The sequence below is a fragment of the Alligator mississippiensis genome, chromosome 1, assembly GCF_030867095.1.
Source record: "Alligator mississippiensis isolate rAllMis1 chromosome 1, rAllMis1, whole genome shotgun sequence".
Lineage (NCBI taxonomy): Eukaryota > Metazoa > Chordata > Crocodylia > Alligatoridae > Alligator > Alligator mississippiensis.
Genome location: NC_081824.1, coordinates 36,415,024 through 36,440,998, shown reverse-complemented (window position 1 = coordinate 36,440,998; position 25,975 = coordinate 36,415,024). Strand labels below are relative to the sequence as shown.

The 25,975-nt window shown below is 45.5% G+C and overlaps 2 protein-coding genes across 8 annotated transcripts in view; one reads left to right on the top strand and one right to left on the bottom strand.

The window, feature by feature from the left end:
* EIPR1 (EARP complex and GARP complex interacting protein 1) overlaps positions 1-5,915 on the bottom strand; it is a 208,321-nt gene extending 202,406 nt beyond the window's left edge. For 5 of the 6 annotated variants that reach the window (XM_019492701.2, XM_059729931.1, XM_006265517.4 and 2 more), the window contains exon 1: positions 5,771-5,915. In XM_019492701.2, coding sequence (XP_019348246.1) covers positions 5,771-5,812 — 42 coding nt within the window. In that variant the 5' untranslated portion in view covers positions 5,813-5,915. Of the gene's footprint in view, positions 1-5,666; positions 5,727-5,770 lie in introns of those variants that run through there. The other variant, XM_059729921.1, reaches the window with a different exon arrangement.
* Positions 5,341-25,975, top strand: part of TRAPPC12 (trafficking protein particle complex subunit 12) — an 85,882-nt gene continuing 65,247 nt past the window's right edge. The window contains exons 1-4 of one of the 2 annotated variants that reach the window (XM_006265519.4): positions 5,341-5,703; positions 7,202-8,415; positions 18,751-18,867; positions 25,384-25,497. In XM_006265519.4, coding sequence (XP_006265581.1) covers positions 7,207-8,415; positions 18,751-18,867; positions 25,384-25,497 — 1,440 coding nt within the window. In that variant the 5' untranslated portion in view covers positions 5,341-5,703; positions 7,202-7,206. Of the gene's footprint in view, positions 5,704-5,944; positions 6,026-7,201; positions 8,416-18,750; positions 18,868-25,383; positions 25,498-25,975 lie in introns of those variants that run through there. The other variant, XM_006265518.3, reaches the window with a different exon arrangement.

Sequence of the window (25,975 nt, the reverse complement as noted above, 5' to 3'; positions counted from 1 at the left end):
GCAACTGGCACAGTAGGCAACTGGCATCAAGCGGAGTGGCCCAGGGGGAGGACCTGGGGCCAGTTTTGTTCAATATCCTTGAAAGGTGACAAAGTGCACCCTCACTAAGTTTACAGATGACACCAAGCTATGGGGAGTAGTAGATACACTGGAAGGTGTAGCACAGGGGCGGGCAATTATTTTGGCCGGAGGTCTGCTTACCAAGTTGTGGCAAGCTGTTGAGGGCTGCATGAGTAGCCCCGCCTCTTGACAGGTGCCCCACCCCCCAGTCACCATCTTGGGACCAATGTCCCAGGGCCAGCACCAGTAGGGCCCAGAGCGGGGCGCAGGCTGGCAGGGGTCTGTGGAGCCAGGCTGGGCTGCACCAGCAGGGAGATGGTTTGCTGCTGCTGCCTGCCTGGAGCTCATGCGCTGAGCAGCAGCAACAAACGCTGCCTGGCACGGCAAGCGGGGGGGCCGCAGCTGCTGCTGCCGCCACGGTGCAGCCCTGACGGGCGAGTCCAGAGCCAGCGTGGGGCCCAGGCTGACCGCAGGGGTGGGTTACAAGCTGGTGCTGAGCGTGGGGAAAAGTGGCCCCTCCCCTGCCTCGTGCCCACCGCTGAAGCCACTTGCAGCCCACGTGGGGCTGCCTGTGCCTGCTCAGGACAGCCCCATGTGGGCTACCAGCGGCTGCAGCAGGGAGTGGGGCTATGGGGCAAGGGAGAGGCCACTTTTCCCCATGCTCCACACCAGCTCATCCCCTGCCCTTCCCCCTCCCACCCACCTGAGCTTCCCGTGCCAGGGTAACCACATGATCCAGGCCAGAAGCCCCTGTTGGGGCTTCAGGCTGGGGGGGGGGGGGGGGGGGGCAGGCAGGCCCTGGTGTTGAAGGAGTCCTCCAGGGCTTCCCCTCGATCCTACTACCCTTGGTTTCTGTCATCTTTGACAGGAACCAAGGGCAGATATATTTTAATTTTCTAAATTTTTTTAGGGGCCCCATAGGCCAGATAGAACAGCCTCGTGGGCCATATTTCGCCCACCCCTGGTGTAGCATGAACTGAACTAATGTAGCTGATGTTAACATAGAGCGTAATAGTAGTGAAATGTAACCATGTTAGTTTTGTCCTCTAAGTAACTTGAAAATTCCATTTTGTTTTCTTTTGCTTGACATAAGTGAATGAACTCTGCATGCCCTTTTATGAATGAGTGTATGTGAAAGGGTAAATGGTGAGAGAATGGCATAGAGACAGGACAAGAAGATTTAGCTGTTTATGTAAGCAACAAGGTACCAAATGTAAGTTACCAACCAGTAAGCTAATTAATAATTGGTTGAAGAATCCCTTTGAGGCCTAGGGCACAAAGGAGGTAACGAGGAAGAATGCGCACATCCTGCCAGATGGGCAGCAAGGACACTCCAAGGCTGAGATACCAACTTTTATGACCATACTGACTTTGGGCTGAGATAAGCAGAAGATGGATGAGAAACAACTGCAAAAATAGAAATTGCATATGGAAAAACCCCGAAGTGCTAAACAAAGGATGCCAACCCCCATAAAAAGAGGAATCTAGAATATACCAGGTTCAGTATATCCAACTCTCTCAACTGCTGTTTCTTTGGAGCACAGACATGTCTGTTCACCCTGCTCCAAGCTGCTATCTCCAGGATCTCTCTCTCTCTCAATAAGACCTGGGCTGGCCACCCAGTGCTATTATTGAACAACTGCTGCTGGTAACTATGACAGAATGGAATGGTTGTTTTTAGTTTGTGTGCACCCGTGTGTAATGTTGTGTATGATGATTTGTGTGTGTGTTTATACGAGTGGTGTGTCTGAACCTCTATGTCCAATTCATGTAATCAATAAACGCAGCATTTTGCCTTATCCCCCTTTATCAGGTCTTGCTCTTGATTTAATAAATTGGTAATTCAAAGTAACAAGGGGCAGATCTAAGATTCAGAGTGACCTCAGCAAATTAGAGGATTGGATCAAAAAGAATCTCATGAGGCTCAATAAGGACAAGTACAAAGTCCTGCACTTAGGATGGAAAATCCTATGCACTGGTACAGGTCAGGGACCGACTGGCTAAGCCACAGCTTTGCTAAAAAGGACCTGGGGTTACAGCAGATAAGAAGCTGAATACGAGTCAACACTGTGCCCTTTGCATGAAGAAGGCTAACAGCATACTGGGCTGCATTAGCCTGAGTATTAACAGCAGATCAAGAGAAGTGATTATTCCCTTCTACTCAACACTGGTAAGGCCACATCTGGAGTACTGTTTGGTTTTGGGCCTCCCACTACAGAAAGGATGTGGACAAATTGGAGAGAGGCCAGCAGAGGACAACAAAAATGGATAGGGGGCTGGGACACATGACTTATGAGGAGTGTAACCATACATTCAGGCTTGGCTGGACATTCCCAGATTTCAGAGGCTGGCCCCAGCCGGATAATAAATTAAAATAAGCATCCTGGGTACAGGATGGAGTGGCAGAAGCTGTGAAATAGGAAGGCCTAGCAGACAGTAAAACTGCCCTAAAATCAGTTAGCTTGATTAGTGGAATGACCATTAAAAAGGGGAGATGACAAGTAAAGAACAATAAGTCACTGACTCCCTTAGCTGTCTGAATAGTATTACTAGAGCTGCACCAAGCTGCATCAGTGACTTGAGGTGGGTAGGGGGGGCAGCATCCCAGGTTTCACATTGTCCCATACAGTCACCCTACTTACAAGGAGAGGCTGGAGGACCCGAGCTTATTTAACCCAGAGAAGAGAAGACTGAGTGGGGATTTAACAGCAGTCTTCAACTGCCTAAAGGGTGGTTCCAGCAACGATGGAGCTAAACTGTTCTTAGTCATGGCAGATGAAACAAGGAGCAATGGTCTCAAGTTGCAGCATGAGAAGTTTAGGTTAGATATTAGGAAAATTCTCACTAGGAAGGTAGTAAAGCACTGGAACAGGTTCCACAGAGAAGCTGTGGAATCTCCAACCTTGCAAGTTTTTAAGACCTGGCTAGACAAAGTCTTGGCTGGAGTAATAGTCACGGATAGTTCTGCTTTGAGCAGGGACCTCCCAAGGTCCCTTCCAACCCTAATTTTCTATGATTCTGTGTACAAGATAATTTCTTGTAAACATGATCAAAATCATTGTCAAGAGTGAAGATAAAAGATTTGGCAGATACAAAATGACATGAATGTTGTATTCAAGGAACTGAGCAAAGCTGCTTATTTATTAGCCAGTTTAATGAAAACCTGATGATCTGCATGACAGCAAGATTAAACTTTGTCACATGGTGCTAACTTTAATGATGCCCAGGTTACAGCTACCTTCCCATATAACCTGTTGCCCTTGTGCTCCCACTAGGCCAGAGTCCCCAGACAGCTACTGTGTATTGTCCAGAAAGTAAGTCTGTGCTGCTCCTGTTGTGAACAGCAATTGTGGCAGGAGCTAGATAGTTTGAGAGCCTTATCTAACTTGTCATCAAATGTACTGGGTATTACAGATGGATTTCATTCTATGACCCCAAATAAGATTTAAGCCTCAGTTATCAACCTGAGTGTAACATTTAATTCTGTGTCCTGGCCATAAAATGGTGAGCAGAGGTAGGCAACAGTAGTGACATGCCCTAAGGGGGTGACCACGGCACCAGACCCAGTTGCCCACCCCTCATAAGACTACTGATAATGAGCAATGGTCAGACATGAGAAAGTATTGTATCCCATAAAGAATGGGTTGCGCCCTAGCAAACACAGCACACAAAAAATTAATTGCTATAGCAACCCCATGCTGTCACCCAGCCAAAGAATCTTTATTAAGTATTTCATTCAGTTGCCCTTTCTTTGAACATCTGAGTTTTGAAGCCTACAAGAAACTACCCCATTGCAACATGAAAATAAGCCAACAGTTTGATGTCTGAGTTTCCCACGTGGGACAAATTCAGAAAGAAACTGCAACACCAGTAACAATATTTGAATAGGATCTAGACCCAAGGTGACCAAGGTACAGCCTTCAGGGGTTCCCATATCTCCAAGAGTTTGGTGGCAGAGTAAACTGCAGAGGCTCCTGGAGACAAAGCTTTTAACACTGTCACCACTCATCCTGCTGACCTAATTTCTGGACCCCTAGCGAGCCCCATGGATGCTGGCTGGCACGGCCCCACATGCTGGATCAGCCCAGGCAAGGATTTTTGGGGTGACATTTTTTATGATATCACTCGCACATCACGGCAGATAGCATCCTGAACTGGATTCCTCCTCCCCGTGAAAGAAGCACACGTCTCCCTCGGTCTACAGGAGAGGAAAAAAAAGCACCCAGGAAGATCTCTTCAGAGACAGGGCAAAGCACTTACCCTGCGGCGGGGTTGAGGGTAAGGAAGTGATATGGAAGAAGCGAGGGCCGGGAAGGGGGCAACTGAGTGACAGTCATCAAGAAGCAGGGCCGGACAGGCTCTCTAGAGGTCAGTTAAGCCCGTGGTTCTCAACCTTTTGTAAACATTGATGGCTAGGCCCAACCCAGTAAACAGTTCAAGCAGAAAACAACCTCCTGGCCCTGCCAGGGCCCCTCACTCACAACCCACAGACCCCCATGCTCCCAACTCTGCTGGTGCCCCTCATTCCCAACCAGCTGCCCCTTGCCCAAGGCCCCAGGCCGCCAGTGTTGGGGCATTGGGGGGGGGAGGGGGAGGAGGGCACGCTGCCCTCACCTTCGCTAACCACTACTGTGCCGTCCCCTTGGGCCACAGCTCTACCCCAAATAGAACATGGGGTGGCAGGTGTTGCCTGTGCCCCCCTGCCATGATGTCTGTACTATAGTCCCCCTACCCCATAGACTTACCTGCTGGGAGCTGCAAGAACTGCTCTCCATGCTGCCTGGCTGCCATGTGCATGTGTGCATGCATGTGGTACCCGCTACCTGGTCACCCTCCTCCACTCCTCCCAGCCCCAAGCAGTCCCTCACAGGCTGGAACTCTGCCAGCCTGCAAGAGGAAACCCGCTGTTTCCCACGTTTCTCTTAACAAAGAAAATCCATTTTATGAAGTTTGTTTGAGACCCTTTCACATATTCCCGTGACCCACTTTTGGGTCATGACCCACGGGTTAAGAAACGTGGATCTAATCCAACCCGCCCTGCCCAAGGCAGGATCATCCCTACCCAAACCATCCCATCCCATCCAAGCCCACTGTCTAACCTCCCAGCAAAGCTCCCATCAACATGGATGCAACGCAAGACCTAAACCAGGCACAGGGAAGCAGGGGGCACCGCAGCCCACGTCCTGCTGCATGCAGGTTGCCAACACCCCCCAGGCCGCACCCCTCTGGCCACGGGAGAAGCATCCTTCCTGACCCCAAGCGCAGAGGTGGGTGTGACTCTGCGCCCAGAGCAAGAGCCCGGAGCCAGAGGCTTGCGGCTCAAAGCCTCAGCAGGACAGGCGCATTGTCACAGCACAGGGCCCGCGCGAGGTCCTCCGTGCAAAACTCAGAAACCCCGAGAGGGGACAGGGACTCCCTCCCGACGCCTGGGGGCAGAGCGTGGCCACAATTCCGCCCTGCGCCTGCGCACTCTGCTCCAGCGCCGCCAGTCCCTGGGAGCACCTGGAACGTACCACCTCGGGCGCGCACCTGGGAGGCGCGCACCTGCGAGGCGCAAACCTGGAACGTACCACCGGAGGCACGCACTTGGAACGTACCAACATTACCTGCAGCTCCCTGGCGCGTGGCAGGATCCGAGCCCGGGTAAGCATTAAGTCCTCCCCACACTTTCCCGCCCCGCCTCACGGAGCCGACACATACACACACACACCTGGAACTCCAGCCCATAAATCACCGGCGCGTCGTCTTCCATAGCTCTGCTGCCTCTAACTACGAGTTTTCAGTCCCTGCTTGCTGGGTGTTTTGCCCCCTGGTTTTTTGACCCACGGTGGTTTCCGTCACTCACTCAATTTCCGGGTGAGGAGGTAGCGCATGCGCTGCGAGGGGTTTGTCCTGCGTCTGGCGCAGGCGTAGTGGTTGCCGGCGCCTGTCCGGGAAGAGGTTCGGGGCGCCGAGCCGGCAGCAGGTGGGGCCGAGGCAGCGAGTCAGGGGCTGCTTTGGGGGCCCCGCGCGGGAGCGGGGCAGGCGGGGGCGCGGCGCTGCTGGCGGAGGAGCGCGTTGTACGCTCCCGAGAGTCGTTTGCTGCCGTTAGGCGGTGCACCCCGCTGTTGCCATGGCCACCGGAGCGACCGAGAGCCCCCGGGCCGGGCAGTCGTTGCGCGCGCAGCCGGCCGTGGTCGCGGGGAGCGGGACTTCCTGGGCCTCAGCACTGGGGCCCCCGCGGGAGCGGGTGAGGGGCGGGTTTGGAGGTAGGGGATGAGGTTAAGAAAACCCTGGTCCTCGCATCCCAAGTGCGCGGTAGAACCAGGGTCTGCTGCAGCGCATGGTAGCGTTGCCAGGTCTTCAATATGAAGTCATTGTATTGAAAGCTCTGAATTACCGTGTGTGCTGTACAGCTATCATACACTGAAAAAAATGCAAATAAGACTTTTTCTTATTTATATTCTATTGTCACTGTAAATCAGTGAGTGAGCGAGACCACACATTGTCAAAGTTGAAGCATTTTTTTATTTCGAGTCAAGCAGTCCTAAGAAAGCACTGACAGCAAACCCAAAAAGTCAGTTAAGACTCTCTATGAGTGATTTGGGCTTCGCATATGCTGCATCAATTAACCACCTAAAAAATTATCGCCTTTTTTGAACACTCTTACTATTATTGATTGTACGAGGGTTGAAATTATTGTACAGGTATGATCACGATCGTACACCTGGCAACACAGGTGCATTGGCAAATGCTATGTACCGGACACGTGTCAGCTGCTTGGGTTGGGCGGGGGTTGTTGTTCCAGAGCGCTTGTAGCAGAGCCTGGGCATCCCTGCTTGCCCCACTTTACCTGTGGCAGGTCAGAGTGTTAATAATGATCTTTGTGGGGGGCAGCTGCAGTGGTTAAATAGAACTGCGTGGGTACGTATGCCATTGGCCTTGTGTCCTTACAATGTTTTGTAACTCCACTGTTCATAATGGCAGAAAGTGGGTTTAAAACATTTTTGTGATCAAATGGATTTTTGTGATAAATTAACGTTCTAATAGTCAGATTACTGGATTTAGAAACTTTCATTCAGTCAATACTTTTGAGGTTTAGAATAGAAGTGTACTGTACTTGTTCAGCGAAACTAATTTCCTGCCTATTTTTCTTCTTTAGATGCAATGGAAAATAATGGAAGTAAGAATAAGAATGCTAAAAAGAGTGTTTCACATGAAGAGGATAGTGGGAATGAAGTTCAACAGGGAGCCCAGGAAGAACTTCTCTTTCATGAGGAAACCATTGATCTTGGTGGGGATGAATTTGAGTCTGAAGGGAATGAGACCATCTCAGAAGATTCCAATAACTTTTTAGATAAACTTAATGAACATATGATGGAGAGTGTTGTTATTTCAGATTCTCCAAACAATAGTGAAGATGACACTGGTGAACTTGGTTGCCTGCGGGAGATTGTAGAGCAAATGGAAGCCAAAAACATTCATGTAGCAGAAGAAGTGGATAAAGAAATCCTGAGTAATGAGAGTGAAATGGAACAAGAAGAAACACCCAAAGATGTTTCTGACATTGGAACAGATGATCAGGCATCTTTAAAGGAGGATTCAATTCAAGAAGCACCAAAAATTGGACAGAAGGTAGGAGACGAAGTTCCAATGGCCTCAACACCAAGTGATATTGATGAAAGTAAAACTGAGGAGCAAATATCATCACCACTTGCCAGCAGATCATCTCCTGACGCTGAGCCAATCCCTGTGTGCACCATTTTCAGTCAAGCAAGCCATGCTAATACTCAACTACAGTTGTTCCTACATGATGGCTTTGAGCCTCAGATGGTAAAGTCTCCTAGTTTTAGCAGTGTAAATGAGACTCCAGCGAAGTCTCAGCCACAGGTGGTTCAACCAAGTCCTAGTCTAAGCAAGTTTTTTGGTGATACTGTTAACACTAATACTCTAGCTTCTGACTTTTTTGATTCATTTACTACATCCGCTTTTATTTCTGTCAGTAATCCTAATGCAAGCTCTTCAGTACCAGAACAAATGTCATCTCTTTCTACAGTCGGAGATCGTTCACATGCCTCTGCTGACCCCATCTATGCAGGAGGAAATGAGAGATCTGAAGCAGGTGGCCCCCCAGCATCTTTAGAAATATCAGAGTCTCCCAAACCATTTTCCCAGATCCAGGCTGTTTTTTCTGGAAGTGATGACCCCTTTGCCACAGCCTTGAATATAAGTGAACTAGACAGAAGAAATGATGCCTGGCTTCCTAGTGACGAAACCAGAAATGTTTTAATCTCAGTAGCCACACAGCAGTACAGCACCGTGTTCATAGACAAAGAGAACCTTGCTATGCCTGGATTAAAATTTGACAATATCCAGGTAAGAGTCAATGGTTACATTCTACTTTTTGTAATCTAAACTTCAAATAACGTAGCACATCCAGTGGTCTGTCCATCTTTTGTTTTGTGGCTTCAGCTCATTTCTGCTTTCATCTGATGTGTACTATTGCAGTCCTAATTAGAGAATTGATGACTGAGCAATTGTTCATGAAAGGACAAAAAAAACCCCAAAACAAAACAAAAAAACCCTCATTCACTACTAGCAAATAGAAAACTTCTCTGAACATGTATGGCAAATGATGTCATTGGCTTATATAACAGACCAACTTTCATTTAAATATAGTTTCTACTTCTTACGGCTGCAGAGGTAAGATTCCAAACGTGAACTAGTATGCTGAAGCAGAGCACCATCATATGTAGTTGAAGGCAGATGTCAGCTTCTGTTTGTAGAACTCATAGATACAATGCAGTGAAAAGTAAGTAGCTTTGTCATTTCTCACAGCTGATATTCAGAATGCTGTAGACAGTACAAAAAATGACAACAGTTGGATCACTTTCATTCTGCTGTTGCTTAAGAAAACTACGACCAGCAGCAAAGCAGACTTCAATGCCTTTTCTCAGGGAGAACGACCCAAAAATGGAGGCTGGGAGAAAAAGAGAATAATGGAAACCCATTCTCTACTCCATAGCTAGTAGCTTTACATGGGTAGGGACCTATCCAAATTGAGGAGGCAGGAGGCTGATTTTGTGGGCAGGTTGTTGGGGCCAGCTGCCACTTTCATTCGCTTACGCATGTGCCTCTGATTGCCTGAGGGGCCTCAGTAGCCCCACACCTCGCTGGAGATTTGTTGAGAGGCCTGTCTGTCACGTGGCTTTGCTGCTGATAGGTGGAGAGATGTAGAGCTGCACAACAGGCAGCTCTCTCAGCCAATCAGCGATGGGTGGGTTAGCCATCTTGGCTGCTTCCCTTTGAGCTGACGGCTCCCGTACTCCCTGCAGGCTGCATAGCTGGGCTACAGCAACCGTGAGGAGTGCTGGCTCCCACTGCAGAGTCAGCATTTTATTTTTAGTAAGGTGTTTTTTGTCCTGGGTTTGTTTGTTTTTTCCCCCATGGATTTTTGCAGACACTACCTAATTTCATGGACAATGCCCAATTTTGCAGTTTCTGTGGAATCACAAATTAAGTAGGTACCTACACATGAAGAAGACACATGAAGAAGAAATATCCATCTTTCCAGAGCTTATATAAAAGTAAAGCAGGACATAAGAATAACTGTGGTTTCAATCTTGATATCCTCCCCTGTTTTTAGCAGCTGAACTAAGACTAAATTTATTGTCAGAGTTTTATCCTGGAACTCACAGTGAAGGTTCCTTAGCTAGCTTTCATATCTGCATCTCTGGCTATTAGGTATCAGAGAGATTTTCTTCAAGCCTTAATATAAGCAGTAGTGAAATAAGGAATGGCACTTGAGGAAGAGGATTGAGAAAAGTATTTTATCTAGTCTCCATTAGGAAAATTTCCCTGGGGAGCTGGATCCCGGACCAGCAATAAAATAAAGCGGAGAGTTTTTTGCATCTATTATGGGAACAATAAACCGTGTGTGTGATCTAAAGAAGTCCGTCTTTGCTGCTGCTGCTTTGGGTAGCAAAAAATGAAATACTTTGCTAGTAGAGACCAAAAAGGGATGGGAGAAAATGTACTCCCTAACAGGAGAATCCAGAAAAACTTCGAATGGAAAAGAACTAAGTTATGATTACCTCCCACCACACAAAAGGACAGAGAAAAATAGCCCCATCTTGTAACTGACCATAGTTCTCCTCCCCCCCCCCCCGCTGCAATTTCCTACTAACTAGTCAGAGATTAAGAGGTGACCTGCATTGATACTTCCATATGAGTTTCAGCCACATGTGCTTTTGCAGCTGTACCAGATGCTCTTGGAACCGGAAAAAGAAAGCTGCAAACCTATATAACCAAAGCTGTTCCAAGAGCTAGCTGCATTAGGACTTCTCAGCTGGGGTATTTTCTTGCTTGTACAGCTTCTCACTCCCAGTTGACTCTCTACTGTCCTGAGCATGCTCTTCAAATAGTCTGGCATACCCTAGATTGAGAAATTATTTTGATGTTTATGATTTCTAGAATTGCGTATTTTACTGAAATCATAACTGTAGAGTGCCTGAAATGTCAAACAAACTTATAATGCGATTCATTATAAGTGTGCCAAAAGTACTTTTGACACAAACTCTTGATGCAAAGTGTTAATGTAAGAGATGTTAAATCATACAGAAACATACCATTAACAAAAGAATTAGCTAAGCAGTCCCACTTACAGTAAACCTTAAAGGTGCTACAGAAAGGGATTGAAATGTCTTTGGTTGGCATTTATTTAGCTTGATGACTCTTACTGACTGTGAAGGCCCTTTTAGCCCTGAGGATGTTTGTTAATACTAGAAGCCATTATTTTTTCAAAGCTTGCTAAATTCATCAGGCTGAATAATTTTTTTTAGAAATGTGTGTTCTTATTTCTGGCCATTGTTTCAAGATATTTTATCTTCAAAAGTGGTTTGAAGAGCATGTTCTTACTTCTCTATCCTGTATGTAAGAGATAGGTGGAGTGCTGCCAGTTTTGTGCAATTAGCAGCAGTTTTGTAGCAATTAGCTACCATTGTGGCATCCTCCAAGGGAGTTGTTGTCCTTCCTTTTTTCTGTTTTTCTCATTGTGTGGATTGTGTAAACCAGGGGTGTCAGATATATAGCCCACAGTCAACATCTAGCCGGCGGAGCATGATCGAGTCCGTGAGTCTTGGACCAGCCATGCATGCTTAATGTGGAACCAGTCTGGTACATGGGCTGGACCTAGAGCCACGAGTCCTGCACATCACGTCGGACCAATCTCGAGCTCAAACTGCATGTAGTGCCTGTACCAGGCCAACCCTGTGCACTGGCTCCAGAGCCAGCACACAAGGCTGTCCAGCAGAGTGCTGCTTGCAGTGTGTACCCTGTGCCAACCCTATGTCCAAGCAGCACCCAAGGCACAAGGTCCAACATGTGCACCACATGTACTGCACTGGGGCTTGTGCTGCCTTCATGTGGTGCCCTCCCACACAACCCTGTGTGCTGGCTCCACTGCACGGGGATGGCCTGGAGCCTGATTCTGACCAGCCCTGGAGTAAGTGCTCAGGGCTAATCCAGTGTAGTGCTGCATGCTGTGCATGCCTTCTGCTGACCCTTAGGGCCCCAAGCAGTACTCGCAGCACCTGGTCCAGCCTGCGCTTTGCCTACAGTGAAAGCCCCAAAGTGGAACTGATATATGCTGCCTGAAGCACGAGTGGTTAGCATGGGAAGCATGCTGCACGTGATTCCTCACCGGACCAGCCCTACCCCCTAGCTCCAGTGTGGCCATATCTAGTTCACAGAGCAGCCCAGAGACCATCATCCAGCCTGAATGAGTTTTGATGCCCCTAGAGTAAATGATATGTGTGTTACATTAACTGCTTTCTTATTAATTCGTATGACTTGACAACCCTGGGAACCAAAATCTGTCTTGTATGCAGAGCAAGGAACAGTACCAAAAATGTGAAATGCTTCTTTTTGCATAAGGGATAGTCCATTCTCCCCACTCTGCGTGGAACTAAAGGGAGACCTTTACCTCATTTCTTACTGGCTACCCAACTTGTGTCAGATGTCTGCAACTTTTAGTCACAGCTAACCTGGGCTAGATCTGATGCAAAATCACATAGAAAAAAAGATTTTGTATCCCACCACTCATTCCCTGGGTTAGAAGTCCCTTTTGTTTTCCCCTCAGTTCTCCCGCTGTATTCTTGCTTCTTGGTCTGTGCCTATTCCCTCAGATTGTTGTGCAAATGTTCTTTAGTTTAGCCATAATTTGATATGATAAATCTTTTAAAAACAAAACAGTCGAGTAGTTATAATACTTGGTACTCAGTATTTTTTTTGTCCCCCTTCCCCCCCCACCCCCCTGCAATGTTCCTCAGCAGTCTGAATTGTCTTTCATGTGCATACAGCAAACCTGAGGTTTTAGCCATTTACAGAAATGATTGCTGACACCTGTTGTCAGCATTAGGTAATTTTTATAATGCAGAGAATTATATTTATATTACTGTTAGGGTCCAAGCAAGATTGGAGGACCTTCTGTTCTAGACACTGTACATGCATTTAGTGACTATCTTTGTTCTGAAGAGCTTGAAGGCTAAACAGATAAGTTGAACAAAAGATAGGAGTTGAATGAGAAGGCACAAAAAGCTTAGACATGGTCACAGAATTAATGAGAGCAGAGCCAGGACTATAACTCATAGCTGGACTGACTATACAGTCTTTTGTGTAACACCCAGAGTGCCCATCAGCACCCTCCCCTCCCCCAGAGGGACCACCTCCTTGTTTTGTCTCATATTACAAACTGTTACATTCTGTTTAACTCGGTGGCCCTTCTGTCTCTCATTTGCCTATTATATACTGCCCAACATTGTTTTCTACTTTTTCTCTAACCTCATCTGTTTTTCTCCTGTTTTTCCTTACCCCCACCTATTCACCAGCATCTGTTATACAAACTGCTAATATATCCCCTTGTGTTAGGTGGGGGCGGTTGTACCTCTTATGGAATCATAGAAAGCTAGAGTTGGAAAGGACCTCAGGAGATCATCTAGTCCAACCCCCTGCTCGGAGCAGGACCATCCCCAGCTCAATCATACCAGCCAAAGTTTTGTCTAGCTGGGTCTTAAAAACCTCCAAGGATGGAGCTTCCATCACTTCCCTGGGTAACCTGTTTCAGTGTTTTACTACCCTCCTGTTGAGAAAATTCTTCCTGATATCTAACCTAAACTTCCCTTGCTGCAACTTTAGACTGTTGCTCCTTGTTCTGTCATCTGCCACCACTGAGAACAGTCTAGTTCCATCCTCTTTCGAGCCCCTTTTCAGGTAGTTGAAGGCTGCTATTAAATCCCCTCTCAGTCTTCTCTTCTCTAGACCAAATAAGCCCAGTTCCTACCCAGCCAGGCCTAGGGCTCACCCATCTGCTGGGAGCCTCCAGCATAGAGGCCCTTCACAGCACGTGGACCCTGGCCACAGCCTTGCCCACCCGCAACTCCCTTCCAGAGACCAGGGCCTAGGCATGTGCTGCGTAGGACCACAGTGCTGAAGGCTCCCGGCCAGCTTGGCCCCAAGCACTGCCTGCAGCAGCTGTTCCCAGGATCCAGGGGTTCCTACAGCCAGGCCCTGTAGTTGGACCCTTGCACCAGGGCCCCTCTCATGCTGTGCCTGCGCACAGGGAGGCTGAGCCAGGAACCCCCTGAGCCCAGCATCCTGTCCGGGCCAGGCAACATCTGCTTGCAGGCAGGGCGACTGCAGCCCATGGCAAGTGGAGCTGTGCAGGCTGGGCCAGGCCCCACCTTGGGTGCCACTGGGCCCCTGCCCGCCCACCCGCCACAGCCTGAGTCTGCAGAAAGCCGGGGCAGCCCCCGCTTCCTGCCCAGCCCTGCTCTTCTCCAGCTCTTGCCTTTCCAAGGGCCCAGCTAGGCCAGCCTGCCCAGAGCGGTTCCCCCAGCACATGCTGATCCCTGCCACTTGAACTCTGCCCCGGTGCTCAGTGCCCTGGTGCTACCCCCACCCGGGTGGGGCAAGGTATCTGTCTGCCCGAGCCCCAGCCTGGCTCTCCCTCCCAGCCCTGGACCTAGGCTCCCCCCACTCCGGGATCATCAAGGAGGCTTGGGTGCTCCGACCCTGGTGGTTGCTGCTGAGGTGTTGCTACCTCCCTCTGTTGGACACTTCCCTGGACCAGCAGGCATGAGCTGCAGCCAGTAGCGGTGGGAAATGTGGACAGCAAGGAAACCCCTCTTTCTCTTTTTCCTTCCCTTCTCTCTCTCTCTCTCTCTCTCTCTCTCCCTCTCTCTCTCTCCCCCCCCTTTTTGTCTCCTCTTTTTTCCCTTCTCTTTTCCTTTTTCTTTTCTTTTTTTTCCTTCTGGCTTTTCCTCGTTCCTTTTTTCTCTGTCATCCTTTTTCTCTCTGTGCTCTCCTTTTTTCTCTTTCATCACAACATACTTATCAAAAAAATACACAAGAACAGAGGTAGTATATGACGTTTTATATAATGTCACCAGGTTTAGAATTTTTAGAAAACCCGGTATTTTCTGAAAAAAGCAACATTTATTATAATTAACTATATTAATATGCAGTGCATCCTTCCATGTACCCGCTTCTGGTATGCTGGCACTGTGGCACCTTATAGAGTAGACATTGTGGGGTTTTTGGCACTCCAGCCAAAATCATTGCCTTAACACTCGTATAAATTGACAGGGAGGCTACCCATAGAGGGCAAAAAGGGTTTTGGATAGTGAGTCCTTGTCTGGGTTAAGGTCTCCCTGGCTTTGTCCCACTTTACTCTGGATAAAGTGTTCAACCTAGGTTCACTGTCCCAGGACCACAAGCTCCCACGCCCCAGCTCTGTCCACGCCCTGGTGGCTCTCTGCTCCTGGACTCTGCTTTAGCCCTTGTGGGCACTGGTCTACTCAGCCCCTGGTCTTGTCCTCACGAATTCTGGGCTTGTATCCCAGTATTTGCTGTGCCTCACCCCTGTTGGACTCTGGGTTGTTCTTCCCCCGGTCTTGCCCTCTGTAGGCAGTGGCCTTGTGCCCCCCAGTCTCTGCAGTCCAACACCAGAACCATTCAGCCAACAACGCTTAGGATCTAGGGTGTCCCTGGGTGCCCTTGTAAGAGTCCTCCTCTGTCCCTACAGACACAATTTGGTGTTGGTGGCAGCAGCAGTAATCCCTCATGGTCAAGGATGCTCATTACCATGGGTCAAGTAAAGGGTTGTGGATGAGTCTGATGGCTAAGGTGACCAATCCTAGAGCCACAGACTCTGGAAAATACAACAGGTGATGGTTGAAGGGAGGGTTGGACAGTGGATATCTCAGTCTTGTTTCCTGTCCTCTGTTTCTATTTCTTTGTTTCCTGTCTCCAGGGGAAGGCAGCTTTCCTCAAAGTAAGATGTACCTTCTCTCCCAAGGTGTCACCGTGTAGCCCTGTTCCAGGCTAGTTTTTCCTCGTTTGTCATGTCAGTGCCACACTTAATGTTTGCCTTGAGGCTGTCCTTGAAGTGTTTCCTCTGAGCCCCACATGTCCTTTGTCCTTGGCTGAGGTAGGAGTATAACAGTTGTTATGGTAAATGTACATCAGGCATGTACACCCACTGACCTGTCCACAGCAGCTAATGTTGAATAATCAGTGTATCCATATTGGTGGTGTCAGTGTCGGTGACGATACTGGCAATTGTGTGACAATCTTCCCACTTAATGCAAAGGCTCTTCCAGAAGTAGCGCTGGTGATGGCATTCCAGACTTTTCAGGTGGTCCCTGTTGGTCATCCAAGCTTCACAGCCATAGAGAAAAATTGGTATCACCACAGCCTTATACTGTAGGAGCTTTGTATCTAGAGGTCTGAAGGCATTTGATGTACTGTCTGTGGACTGATTTGGGTTGCTTTGATGTGTTAGCAGAACTCTGGACATGATGATCTCACTAAGCAATGATCGGTCCACTGATCATCAGCTTTTCTTATAATGTGTGTGATATGAACGCAAGACCACACGCTTTTACGATGACATAGTTGAGGAGGTGCCATTTGTTTTGAGCAGTGATGTTTCCACGTGGTTTTGTATCTGTCACATTTTCTGCAGATAGTTTTAGAAATGACAGGGTCATGCTCTGCACATTTAATGAGTAAGAGCATGCCACTGGAATTGGCCTTGCCCAATCTTCTTCTTAGTGGTGCTGCTCCACGTGTTAAAATTCCAGCCAACTCTCACATTGAAATCTCTAAGGAGGATGATCTTGTGCTCTTTTGGGATGGTAGTCAGGATTTCATCAAGGTCAGCATGAAACTGTTCTTTCTTTTCTTCCTCGGTATTGAGTGTTGGGGCGTATGCACTGCTGATGGTAGCAAAGTTGTTGGTCAAGTTGGAGGCGGAGAGGTGGAGTTGGTCAGCTGGAGGCAGAGAGTCATGAGGACTCGTTAATACCAATGGGGAATTCAGTCATTTAGCTGACAATCTGGTTCTTAATGCTGAAAGCAAGGCCATGTATTGGCTTGTCATTTACAAGTTTCCCTTTCCAGAAAAACATAGTCATCCCCCTCTTCTCTCAGATGGCTTTTGTCTGCACATCTAGTCTCGCTGAGAGCAGTGATATCTTGTTGAATCACAAGAGTTCCTGGGCAACAAGAGATGTTCTGCATTCACATCTGTCACTGTTCGGGTTGTCTAGTAGGGTTTGTACATTCCAGGATGCAAAAGACTTTTTGACCGCAACTTGAGTGATTCTGGAAGTGGCTATCCAGTCAGGTAAGATGGGACAACGTACACTTGGGGCATCACTTCTAGCCTCCAAACATGCAATAACCCATGCTTGTGGTAATCCATCTGAATAAGATCCATGCCAAGGGGCATACATTCATGAGGGGCAAATTTCCCAACCCATAAGGAGCCCTGCAGGCCCATGTTGATTGAGGGGAAAACCTTGTCTTATATATGAGTAAATATAGTAATATCCCTTGGAGTATCTAATTCGGCAGGAGTTTTTCACTTTATCCCTACACTTCAAATCTCTCAGCCATAGTTTTCTCTGGTTATTAGGCCTTTTATTTCTATTCTGTTCTGTTGTAGGTACTTTCCTTATTTCTAATTCCCATCTTGAGAGTGGCTTTTCATCCAGTTAGTTCTGAAGTTTTTTCCTACAGGTTTTCCCCTTTCTTGATTGGTGTAGTATTAGTACTTGACTTAAAGAAATTTCATAGTCCTGCATTAAAATCTTTGAACTTGTTAATTCAGTTGATTTCACTAAGTAGATTACTCGGCATATGCCATTTTTAAGATTGAGAACCTTAGTTACAGGCCTACATGAATTTATCCTTGTATCCTTCATTGAATCAACTTGACTCTAGATCCAAGGTTATTATCCATGGGCTGCTCTTTCTTAAATCCTTGCCATTCATTAAATATCATTCTCCAGTTCATTGCTAATTTGTGTACAGTGTTATCTACAAGAAATGTCTAGCAAAACTTTATGGGTCTTACTGTGCAATTTGGGAGAGAGAGAAGAATGGTCTGATGGCTAAGGCATTGGACTGGGCCTTGGGAGAAATGCTTTTAATTCTTTGCTATGCTTTAGATATCCTGTGTGCCCTTGGGTAATTAATCCCTCTTCTTCAGTTCACCATCAGTAAATGGCAGTAATAAACTCCTTTGCCAAAAATTAGTGAAATCTCTGAGTTGTGATATGAATGGACCAGTTCACTGAGTAGCAAAAAGTGAGGCATGCCTGTTTAAATACCCATATAGCAGCATATTAACAGCTATACCAGAAAACCTCTGTAGTGTAAACTGATAGCTCTTCTTGTGCTTTTGAAAAGATAAATTAATTTAACAAAACAAAAAAGTAACACTGGTATTTGTTAACCATGTTTCTGGATTATTTACTGACTCTCACACAAGGTAAGAAGTCATCTGGGTTATATTTTTTATTGGACCCTCTATGTTGGTATAGAGACAGGCAAGCTTTCTGGTATTGCATCCCCCTTCCTCAGGCCTCTTGTTTCTTGTAATCTCTCTCAGTGAATCAAAATGGTATCAGATAACAAATCTGACCACATACAGCTTAACAGTGGTGCTCAGCCTTTTACCCTGGTGGGCCAGGTGGACATTCTCTAGTCTATCTGCAGCCCAGACCAAGCCAGTAGTCCCAATCCAGTGCCCTGGATTGGTGCAGCAGAGCCCCATCCAGCTGTATGGAGAAGGGGTGGAGGGCAGCCTGGCCCTGATCCAGCCACATGGAATACAGGGGTCTCAGCTGTGTGGTGAGAAGGGGGCCCAGCCCAGACCCAACCCATTATGCAGAATTTGGGAATTTGACAGCAGGGGAGGGTGGTGGTATCACTTGTCACTGCTCCCCCACCACCAAATTTCTCAACCCCTAGGGAGCCCTGCAAGCCAGATACCATGGCTCTGCAGGTCACCTTTGGCCTTTGGTTGGAGGTTGAGTAGCACAGGGGCTGAATTAACCAATCAAGAAGCCAGAACTAATATTGTGCAAGTTATCTAGAAAAGTTCAAAGTGTTTTAAAAAAATAAAATAAAATAATGTGAAACTATTTTTTAACCATTTTCTTTAAAAGTCTCAAATACTTCAAGATTTATATTCACTTCATGAAAAGTGATTACTTGAAAACAGGCATGTGGAGGAGCAGAAGTTGTTGTTATGAATACTTTTTTTCTCAGTTTTGTTTTTTTCCTTAGTCATTTATGTTACTAGAAAAATGTTGAAATGCTTGTTATTATAATACGAATATTGTCCCCTTGTCCATTCAACAGGGAGATGCAGTAAAAGACTTACTGCTCCGCTTTCTTGGGGAACAAGCTGCAGCGAAGAGACAAGTTTTAAATGCCAACTCTGTAGAACAGTCATTTGTAGGCTTGAAACAGCTAATTGTAAGTAAGAATGCATTTAATTTTCATACTCATTTATATGAAATGCAGTGCTCCTTTCTAAATACTTCAGAGCTAATGATTGTATAATGAAATAAAAAAGTGTGTGCATCTGTTCTTGGTCTTTCTAAAACTGGAAGCCAAAGTATTGAAGCCCTGATGGGAGGAGCAATCTTGGTTTTTAAAAGGAAGAATAAGCTAGAATGTTAGAGAATTAGAGTTGGAAGGGATCTCAGGAGGTCATCTAGTCCAGCCTCCTGCTCAAAGCAGGACCCAATATTTTTTTAACATGTACAAGCTAGAATCAAGATTTCATGAATCAATGGTCTACAACCTTTTAGACTGGCAGGCCCAAGTAAAACAGCTCGGTGAAAAGGTGAGCTCCTGCTTGTGATCCAGCCACCACCACCTAATTAATTGCTGCTGCAGTCAGTTCTACCTACCACTGAATTGCTGGCAACATCCTGGCTTCACAGTCCAGAAAAGTAGCTTGACATCCTAGATCCAGAGTACATACCATAGGATGCCAGCCCTTCGTTTAGATTCATAGCAGAGTGCATTTCATTTGCTCTTGTTTAAAGAAAAAAAATTTTCAGAATACATCTCTGTGACTGATTCTTATTTACAGGCATGGTCTTAAGTTTTTGCTTAACAGTCGTATTTTATTAATGGCCTGTGGCTTTCTTAATCTGTGGCTAATTCAAATCCTTATTTTGAAATTTTTAGGGGAATATAATAAATAAATCGCAGCTAATAGGAAATAAAACTATAGAATTATAAGGGATGGATGAGTTGTCAAACAACAATAATTTTTAAAAAATAAGTTGAGAAGTTATCTGAACCTCCTTTAGAGAGATGTTTAGCCAAGTATTTAAACATTATTGAGAAGAAAGTTATACCCTTAGAGGTTAGAAAAATTCTTCAGCAGCCTTGCTCAGCCCTTGTGAATTCATTTAGAAAAGAGCTGATTGTGCTCCACAGAGTGTCTTTAGGGAGCTGAAACATCAAAGGAAGATTTTGGGTCCATGTAACAGGACCAGTGTTTCAGAGGCAGCGGTGACAACCCTAGCGGTCATTCAGCTCCTGTCCTGCTCTGGCTTTTGGTACTCTCACTCCACTCTCACCTGCCACATCTTGATGTTCTTAGTAAAGCTTGGAAAGGGAGGTAGCCTCAGGGCCCTAGAACAAGCTCTATGCCAGCCTTCCTATTAGACTCACTAGTCTTCTCGTTTAGTTGGCCTTCCTGGCCCATATGTGTGCCCCAGGACACCTTTGCCTTTTGGGCTCATCACGACCTGCAAACTTCCCCTACAGCCATGCCCATGCTTCACAGATGTTTCTAATCATCACTTAGTTGGACATTTTGGCCCAAACCACTGGTCTGCTTCACACCTCTGCACCCTTGTTGGGGCCTTCTCAGACAACGTCTCAACTTTTAATTTTTTTTTCCACCCCCCTGCTGCTTTGGCTGGTCTCTCTGGCCTAGACCCACCGCATCAGGTCTTCTTGGGCTCCAGCCTTTATCTTGCCCTCCTAAACTCTTATCTCTGCCCCTTATAGGCTGTGGGCCCCAGGGCCCGAAACTCTACCCCTTTCTGGGCTGCAGACTTGCTAGCCCTGTTTCTACCCATCGTGGGCTATAGGTCATTGACCCTTGCTTTGCCTATCCCAGGCTCTTATCTCTGCCCTTCCCAGGCTGTGAGTCTCTGGCCCCAGTTGCTGCACTGCCCCTCTCTGGACTATGAGCTCTCTAGCCTTGTCTCTGCCCCTCTAGGGCTGCAGGTTTGCTGTCCTTATCTCCCCCCCCCATTGTAATCAAGCCTCTGCCCTCTGGCAGAGCTCCAGAGAGCTATGTACCCCTAGGGCACCTTTTCTTTTGGAGCCAGCCCTTGTTCGGCTGCGTGAGCACTGGCTGCTACTGGTTTGTATTGGGGTTTTTCTCTCTCAAAGTAACAGGAGCCTCATGCTTCCTGTTAGAGTCCATTTGTGACCACCCCCCATAAGTGTGTCATCATATTCACCGGACACAAGGAAAGCTGCTCAGAACAAAATGCCACGCATAATGGAGAGTCTGAGCTAGCAAATTTGCAATAAGAGTGGGACTTAGCAAACTATGGGTCCACTTTCAGTCATGCTCGCATCTGTTTCAGAACTCTCGATGTAAAGTTGACCAGAGTATCTACCCCAATATTGAAAATGCGTCTCTCCTTTTTTTCACTTGTCTTTGTCACCTGTAAACAGTCACATCTAGAAGCTAACAGTTCCTTACTTCATTTCCCCACCTGCCTTTCTTATATCACACCCATTGTTAAGGCAATGCCTTATTGAAGTGAACATGCTGCTATTTGTCTGCCCATTCCCCAGAGAGTGGTATTTCTTTTATTATAATTTTTGGAAAGCCAGGTTGAAGAATTTGTTTCACTCAATGCAAAGCACTTAGTTTATATTCTTACCCTACCATAAAATTGTCTCTAGTGAGAGAGAAGTTTTACAAGAGTGGATCCAAAATTTCAAAAAATGAGACTAAACCTCGTTATCTGTCATAGTAAAGGAGTCTCGAGGAAATTTTAAAGCTGTAAAAATGAGAGAGGTCTGGAAATCACAGGGAAAGTATTTTTACCTTCTCCTATATGTTCTATTTACTCCATCCTGATTATTTACAGGGGGTGGGAATGGAACAGTAGCCAGATTTCTGGTACTAACTATAATCAAATTATCAAGCTTTTTACTTCATTTGAGATAGCACAGCAGGGAAAATAAATCTTAGCTGGCCAAAAAATCATAGGTGACCAAAGTGAATTTGCAACAGAAACCTAAAGATGAAATGATCTGCATCCCACTGTCAGTCTCTTGAGGAATCCTTGTAGTTCACTATTTGAATTTTTGCTTTAAAATCAGTACTACTTAATTAGGACCATGGAGCTAGTACAGAAGTACAAGAGAAAGTTGGGCTATCAAGCAATTTTTGCAACAGCTCAGAGCTGTAAGGACCACAGAATTACTAAAGCCATCCAAAAACTATTTCTTAAAATCTGTATGCTTCTTATAATGATAATTTGTAAATAAAGTTACCAGCTTGTGAAGGCTAATAAGCATTTATGTGACAACTGAAATCTGAAAGTTGAGTATTTAGTTGTCAAAATATTGTTATTATTCTAGTATAGGGCCATGCAATTGCCTCTGTTGTAAATAAAAGTAAATAATAGCCTGTCTATGCAACCTTACTTTGTTTTATGGTAGTAAGTAAAAATTATGCTTTAGACAATATAAACAATAATTATGTTAGTCACAGACATTCCATAGATTGCTTTACCTTATTTTGAATAAATATTACAGAATGTTTTACAACATACATACCTGATGATCTTGCACCATAATATTTGCAGTTTTATGGTAATTACCACGTTTTTGATAACTGCCATACTTGAGCATGATTATTGTATCTAGTGCTTTAGTAAACAATAATTCTATATTCAGTTAGGCTTGGAAAGGGTTAATAACTGCATATTCCAGAATAATGTTAAAGTGTTATGCTATAGTAATTTACACAGGAACAGAATGTTGTAGCTAGTGGAAGAGAACATTTTAATCACTTTAATGGTGTCTCATGTAGAGTTAATGACTCCCCTTGAGTTTGTTTGAAAAAAAAATCATATATTGTTACATATGCATAAGGTTAATAGTGTGCTCTTATATATGTTGTCAAATATAATAATCTTAGATTACAGTTTTATGCCGTAAATAATTACTTTAATAATTCAGAATTTTTTACTACTTCAAAATTATTTCAGTTTTCTAAATTTGTTTAATTGTTTAAACTATTAAGAAATATTAAGTGCTATTAACTATTAAGCACTTTCCCAGCTGATCCTAGAGAAGATTGGAGGACCCGAGTGACAGAAAAAATATGTGACTATATGCACTCCCAACACAATACAAGCAGTCCTTGGACTTGCAATTCAATTGGTTCCTGAAAACTGCATCTTAAGTCGAAACGTCGTAACTCGGAACCAGTTTTCCCGTAGGAACAATGTTATAAATAGTTTAATGTTTCATAGTAGCTAGGGTCAGGAGGGACCTGAACAGATCATCTAGCCTGACCCCCTGCCACAGGCAGGAATGAATGCTGGGTTCACAAGACCCCAGACAGGTGATCATCCAACCTCCTCTTGAATTTGCCCAAGGTAGGGGCGAGGACCGCTTCCCTGGGAAGTTGGTTCCAGATTTTGGCCACCCTAACTGTAAAATATTGCCTTCTGATCTCTAACCTAAACCTATTCTCCATCAGCTTATTACAATTGTTCCTTGTCACCCCAGGTTGTGCTGGGGAGAAAAGGGCTCTGCCTATTTGCTGTTGATCTCCCCTGATGAGTTTGTAGGCAGCCACTAGGTCTCTCCTCAGCCTCCTCTTGCTGAGGCTGAACAGGTTTGGGTCCCTCAGTCTCTCCTTGTAGGGCCTGTCCTGCTGCCCTCCTACCAAGCAGGTGGCCCTCCTCTGAACCCTCTCCAGGCTGGTCACATCCTTTTAAAAGTGCGGCGCCCAGTACTGGACACAGTACTCCAACTGCGGCCTGACCAAAGTTGCATAGAGGGGGAGCATCACTTCTCTGGACTGGCTTGAGATGCACCTTTGGATGCTTGACAAGGTATGGCTGGCCTTGCTGGCTGCAGTCTGGCATTGGCGGCTCATGTTCATCTTGGAGTCAATAATGACTCCAAGATCCCTTTCCACCTCTGTGCTTTCAAGAAGGGAACTCCCCAGTCTGTATGTATGCTGTGGATTCCTTCTCCCAAGGTGCAGCACGAATGGGGGATTGGTTCCTGAACCAAGACCCAGTACCTTATTTTCACCAAAAGTAACCCAGAATTTTGTACTCAATCAATTTGTAGATGAGTTATATAGCTACATTAATGTATTTATATTGTAAATAGCAATCATATTGATTTAGTAGCAATCATATTGATAAGGACTTCTTTGAGGTGACTTTGCTGGACTTTTTGAAGGGTTCTTGGCTGGAGTCTTCTCAGGAGTCTTGGCTGCAGGTTTTTCTGGAATCTTGTCTGCTTTCTTAAAGGAAGTGTCTGAGGAAGTTTGGACAAATGTTCTCCAGGGAGATGGACAACACAGCGAACTTGTTTGCTGACATGACATCACATCAGAATAAAGCGTTGTAAAATCGAAACTGACGTCAAAGTTGAAACAAGGTGTCAGTGTATAAATGTCCTAAATGCCATTCATTGTAACTGAAAACGTCTTAAGTCGAAGACTTCCTGTATGTGCATCTGGTTTTATCTGATAGACATTTGGGTGGCCTGGCCCTTCCCTGAAATCATTGGATGTCCCTGGAATTGATTATTACTCTCCCAGTAAATTAACATAAATTGTCTTCCTATTGTTGGATGAATTTGGCTTGCGTTAACCTCAAGCATCATTTTTCTGTGAGCGTCCGTTCTGGTAGGTAGCTGCTGTTTAGTTGCACCCAGGTAATTGCTATGAGGACACTTAGTTCATCGGATCAGGTGTATCACATTTTGGGAAGGCATGTGTAAGAATCATGGTTTTTGATGGGTTTTTGTGGGAGGTGTTGATAGTAGTGGCAGTGGAGATGTGCTGACAGGTTAATCATTTCTTGCCAAGGCAGGGCTGTGTACTGCTTGTTGTTTCATGGGTAATGGCAAGTTTGTTTCTGATGATGGGTTGGACAAGGTTAGGGACTTTTTGAAAACCAAGAGTTAAGGGTCTGGGAATATTTCTCTTGGGGTTTGATCTTTGTCAGGTATAGTCCATAGTTGGTTGGTGATTCTGATCAGTTCAAGTGTGGGATAGTAGATGACCACCAAGGAGTTTTCTTTTTGTATTGTAGTAGGTTACTGCAGGGTATTTGGAAGCTCTTTCAGTTGTACAGTCTATTTCTCTACTGAAGTGCTGTTGTTGTTACCACTAGAGAGACTGGTAAATGGAAAATTCAAAAGTTACCTTTTGTTTAAAAATCTACAATTACATATTTTAATATTACTTTATACGTCTTAAACTTTTTTTTCATCCCTCATTCTTAATGATTGTCTTCAGCTTGTTCCGTTAATTCAACAGTATTATTGAATGAACTTCATTTTTTTTAATCCTGCCCTATTCAGATCAGTGGGAATAGAGTTAGGCCCTACCTACTTCATAATATTAGAGTTCTTTGGGTAAAATCCTTCTTTTGAAACGGCAAAAAGTGTTGAGTATTATTAGTGGATTAAGAAATATGATGGATGCTTTTAATGGAAAACCCCTGGGATGCTGTGTATACTTTTGTTTTTGTGAACTTGTAATCTTAAACTGTATCTCATGCTTGACTTTGCTTTTTGCCTAATTACACATGCAGCTTTGACAAATGACATTCTACTTCTTACTGGCCAGCTTTCCTGACCTTGTCATTATTACTAATGGCTAGATGTAGCTGCTTCAAGCAAAATAAGCAGCTGTGCATTTTAGTAGCTTCATTTATTTGTAACTTATTCCATTCTTTTTCACAGAACAGCAAAAACTGGAGGGCAGCTGTTGACCTATGTGGACGACTTCTTACTGCCCATGGCCAAGGCTATGGCAAAAATGGACTGCCTACTAATCATACAACAGATTCTTTGCAGGTACAATCACATTGCATTCAGACATGGTGTTTAAGGTCCCATTCTTCCAAGAATATCAGTCAGGGAAGACACTTGCTCATGATCAGATCCCATCTCAAGATCATTCTGTAAAAGATACTGTGGTGGAGTATGGGGTGACAACACATTTACTGTCTAGTAAATTAACTTTATTACAGAGCAAATGCAGGGTAAGATAGCATCTTAGACACTAACTCATTCAGAAAGGCATAAGCATTCACAGGAAAAAGCCTACTTCATCTGATTGATGCTTGGAATGGACTAGTAGTCCACAGTAGGCTGTCAGTAGGGATGCACAATAAAGATCTTTTGGACAGATACAGATGGCTGATTATTAACGAGCTGTATCGGACGATACTGATCCAATTGCTGATATGAAGCCCAGCAGGTAGGAGAGCAGCGTCCGGCTGGTAAATCTGTTTTGGTGGGGGAATAGATTGAGGTCCCTGCAGTGAGGGAG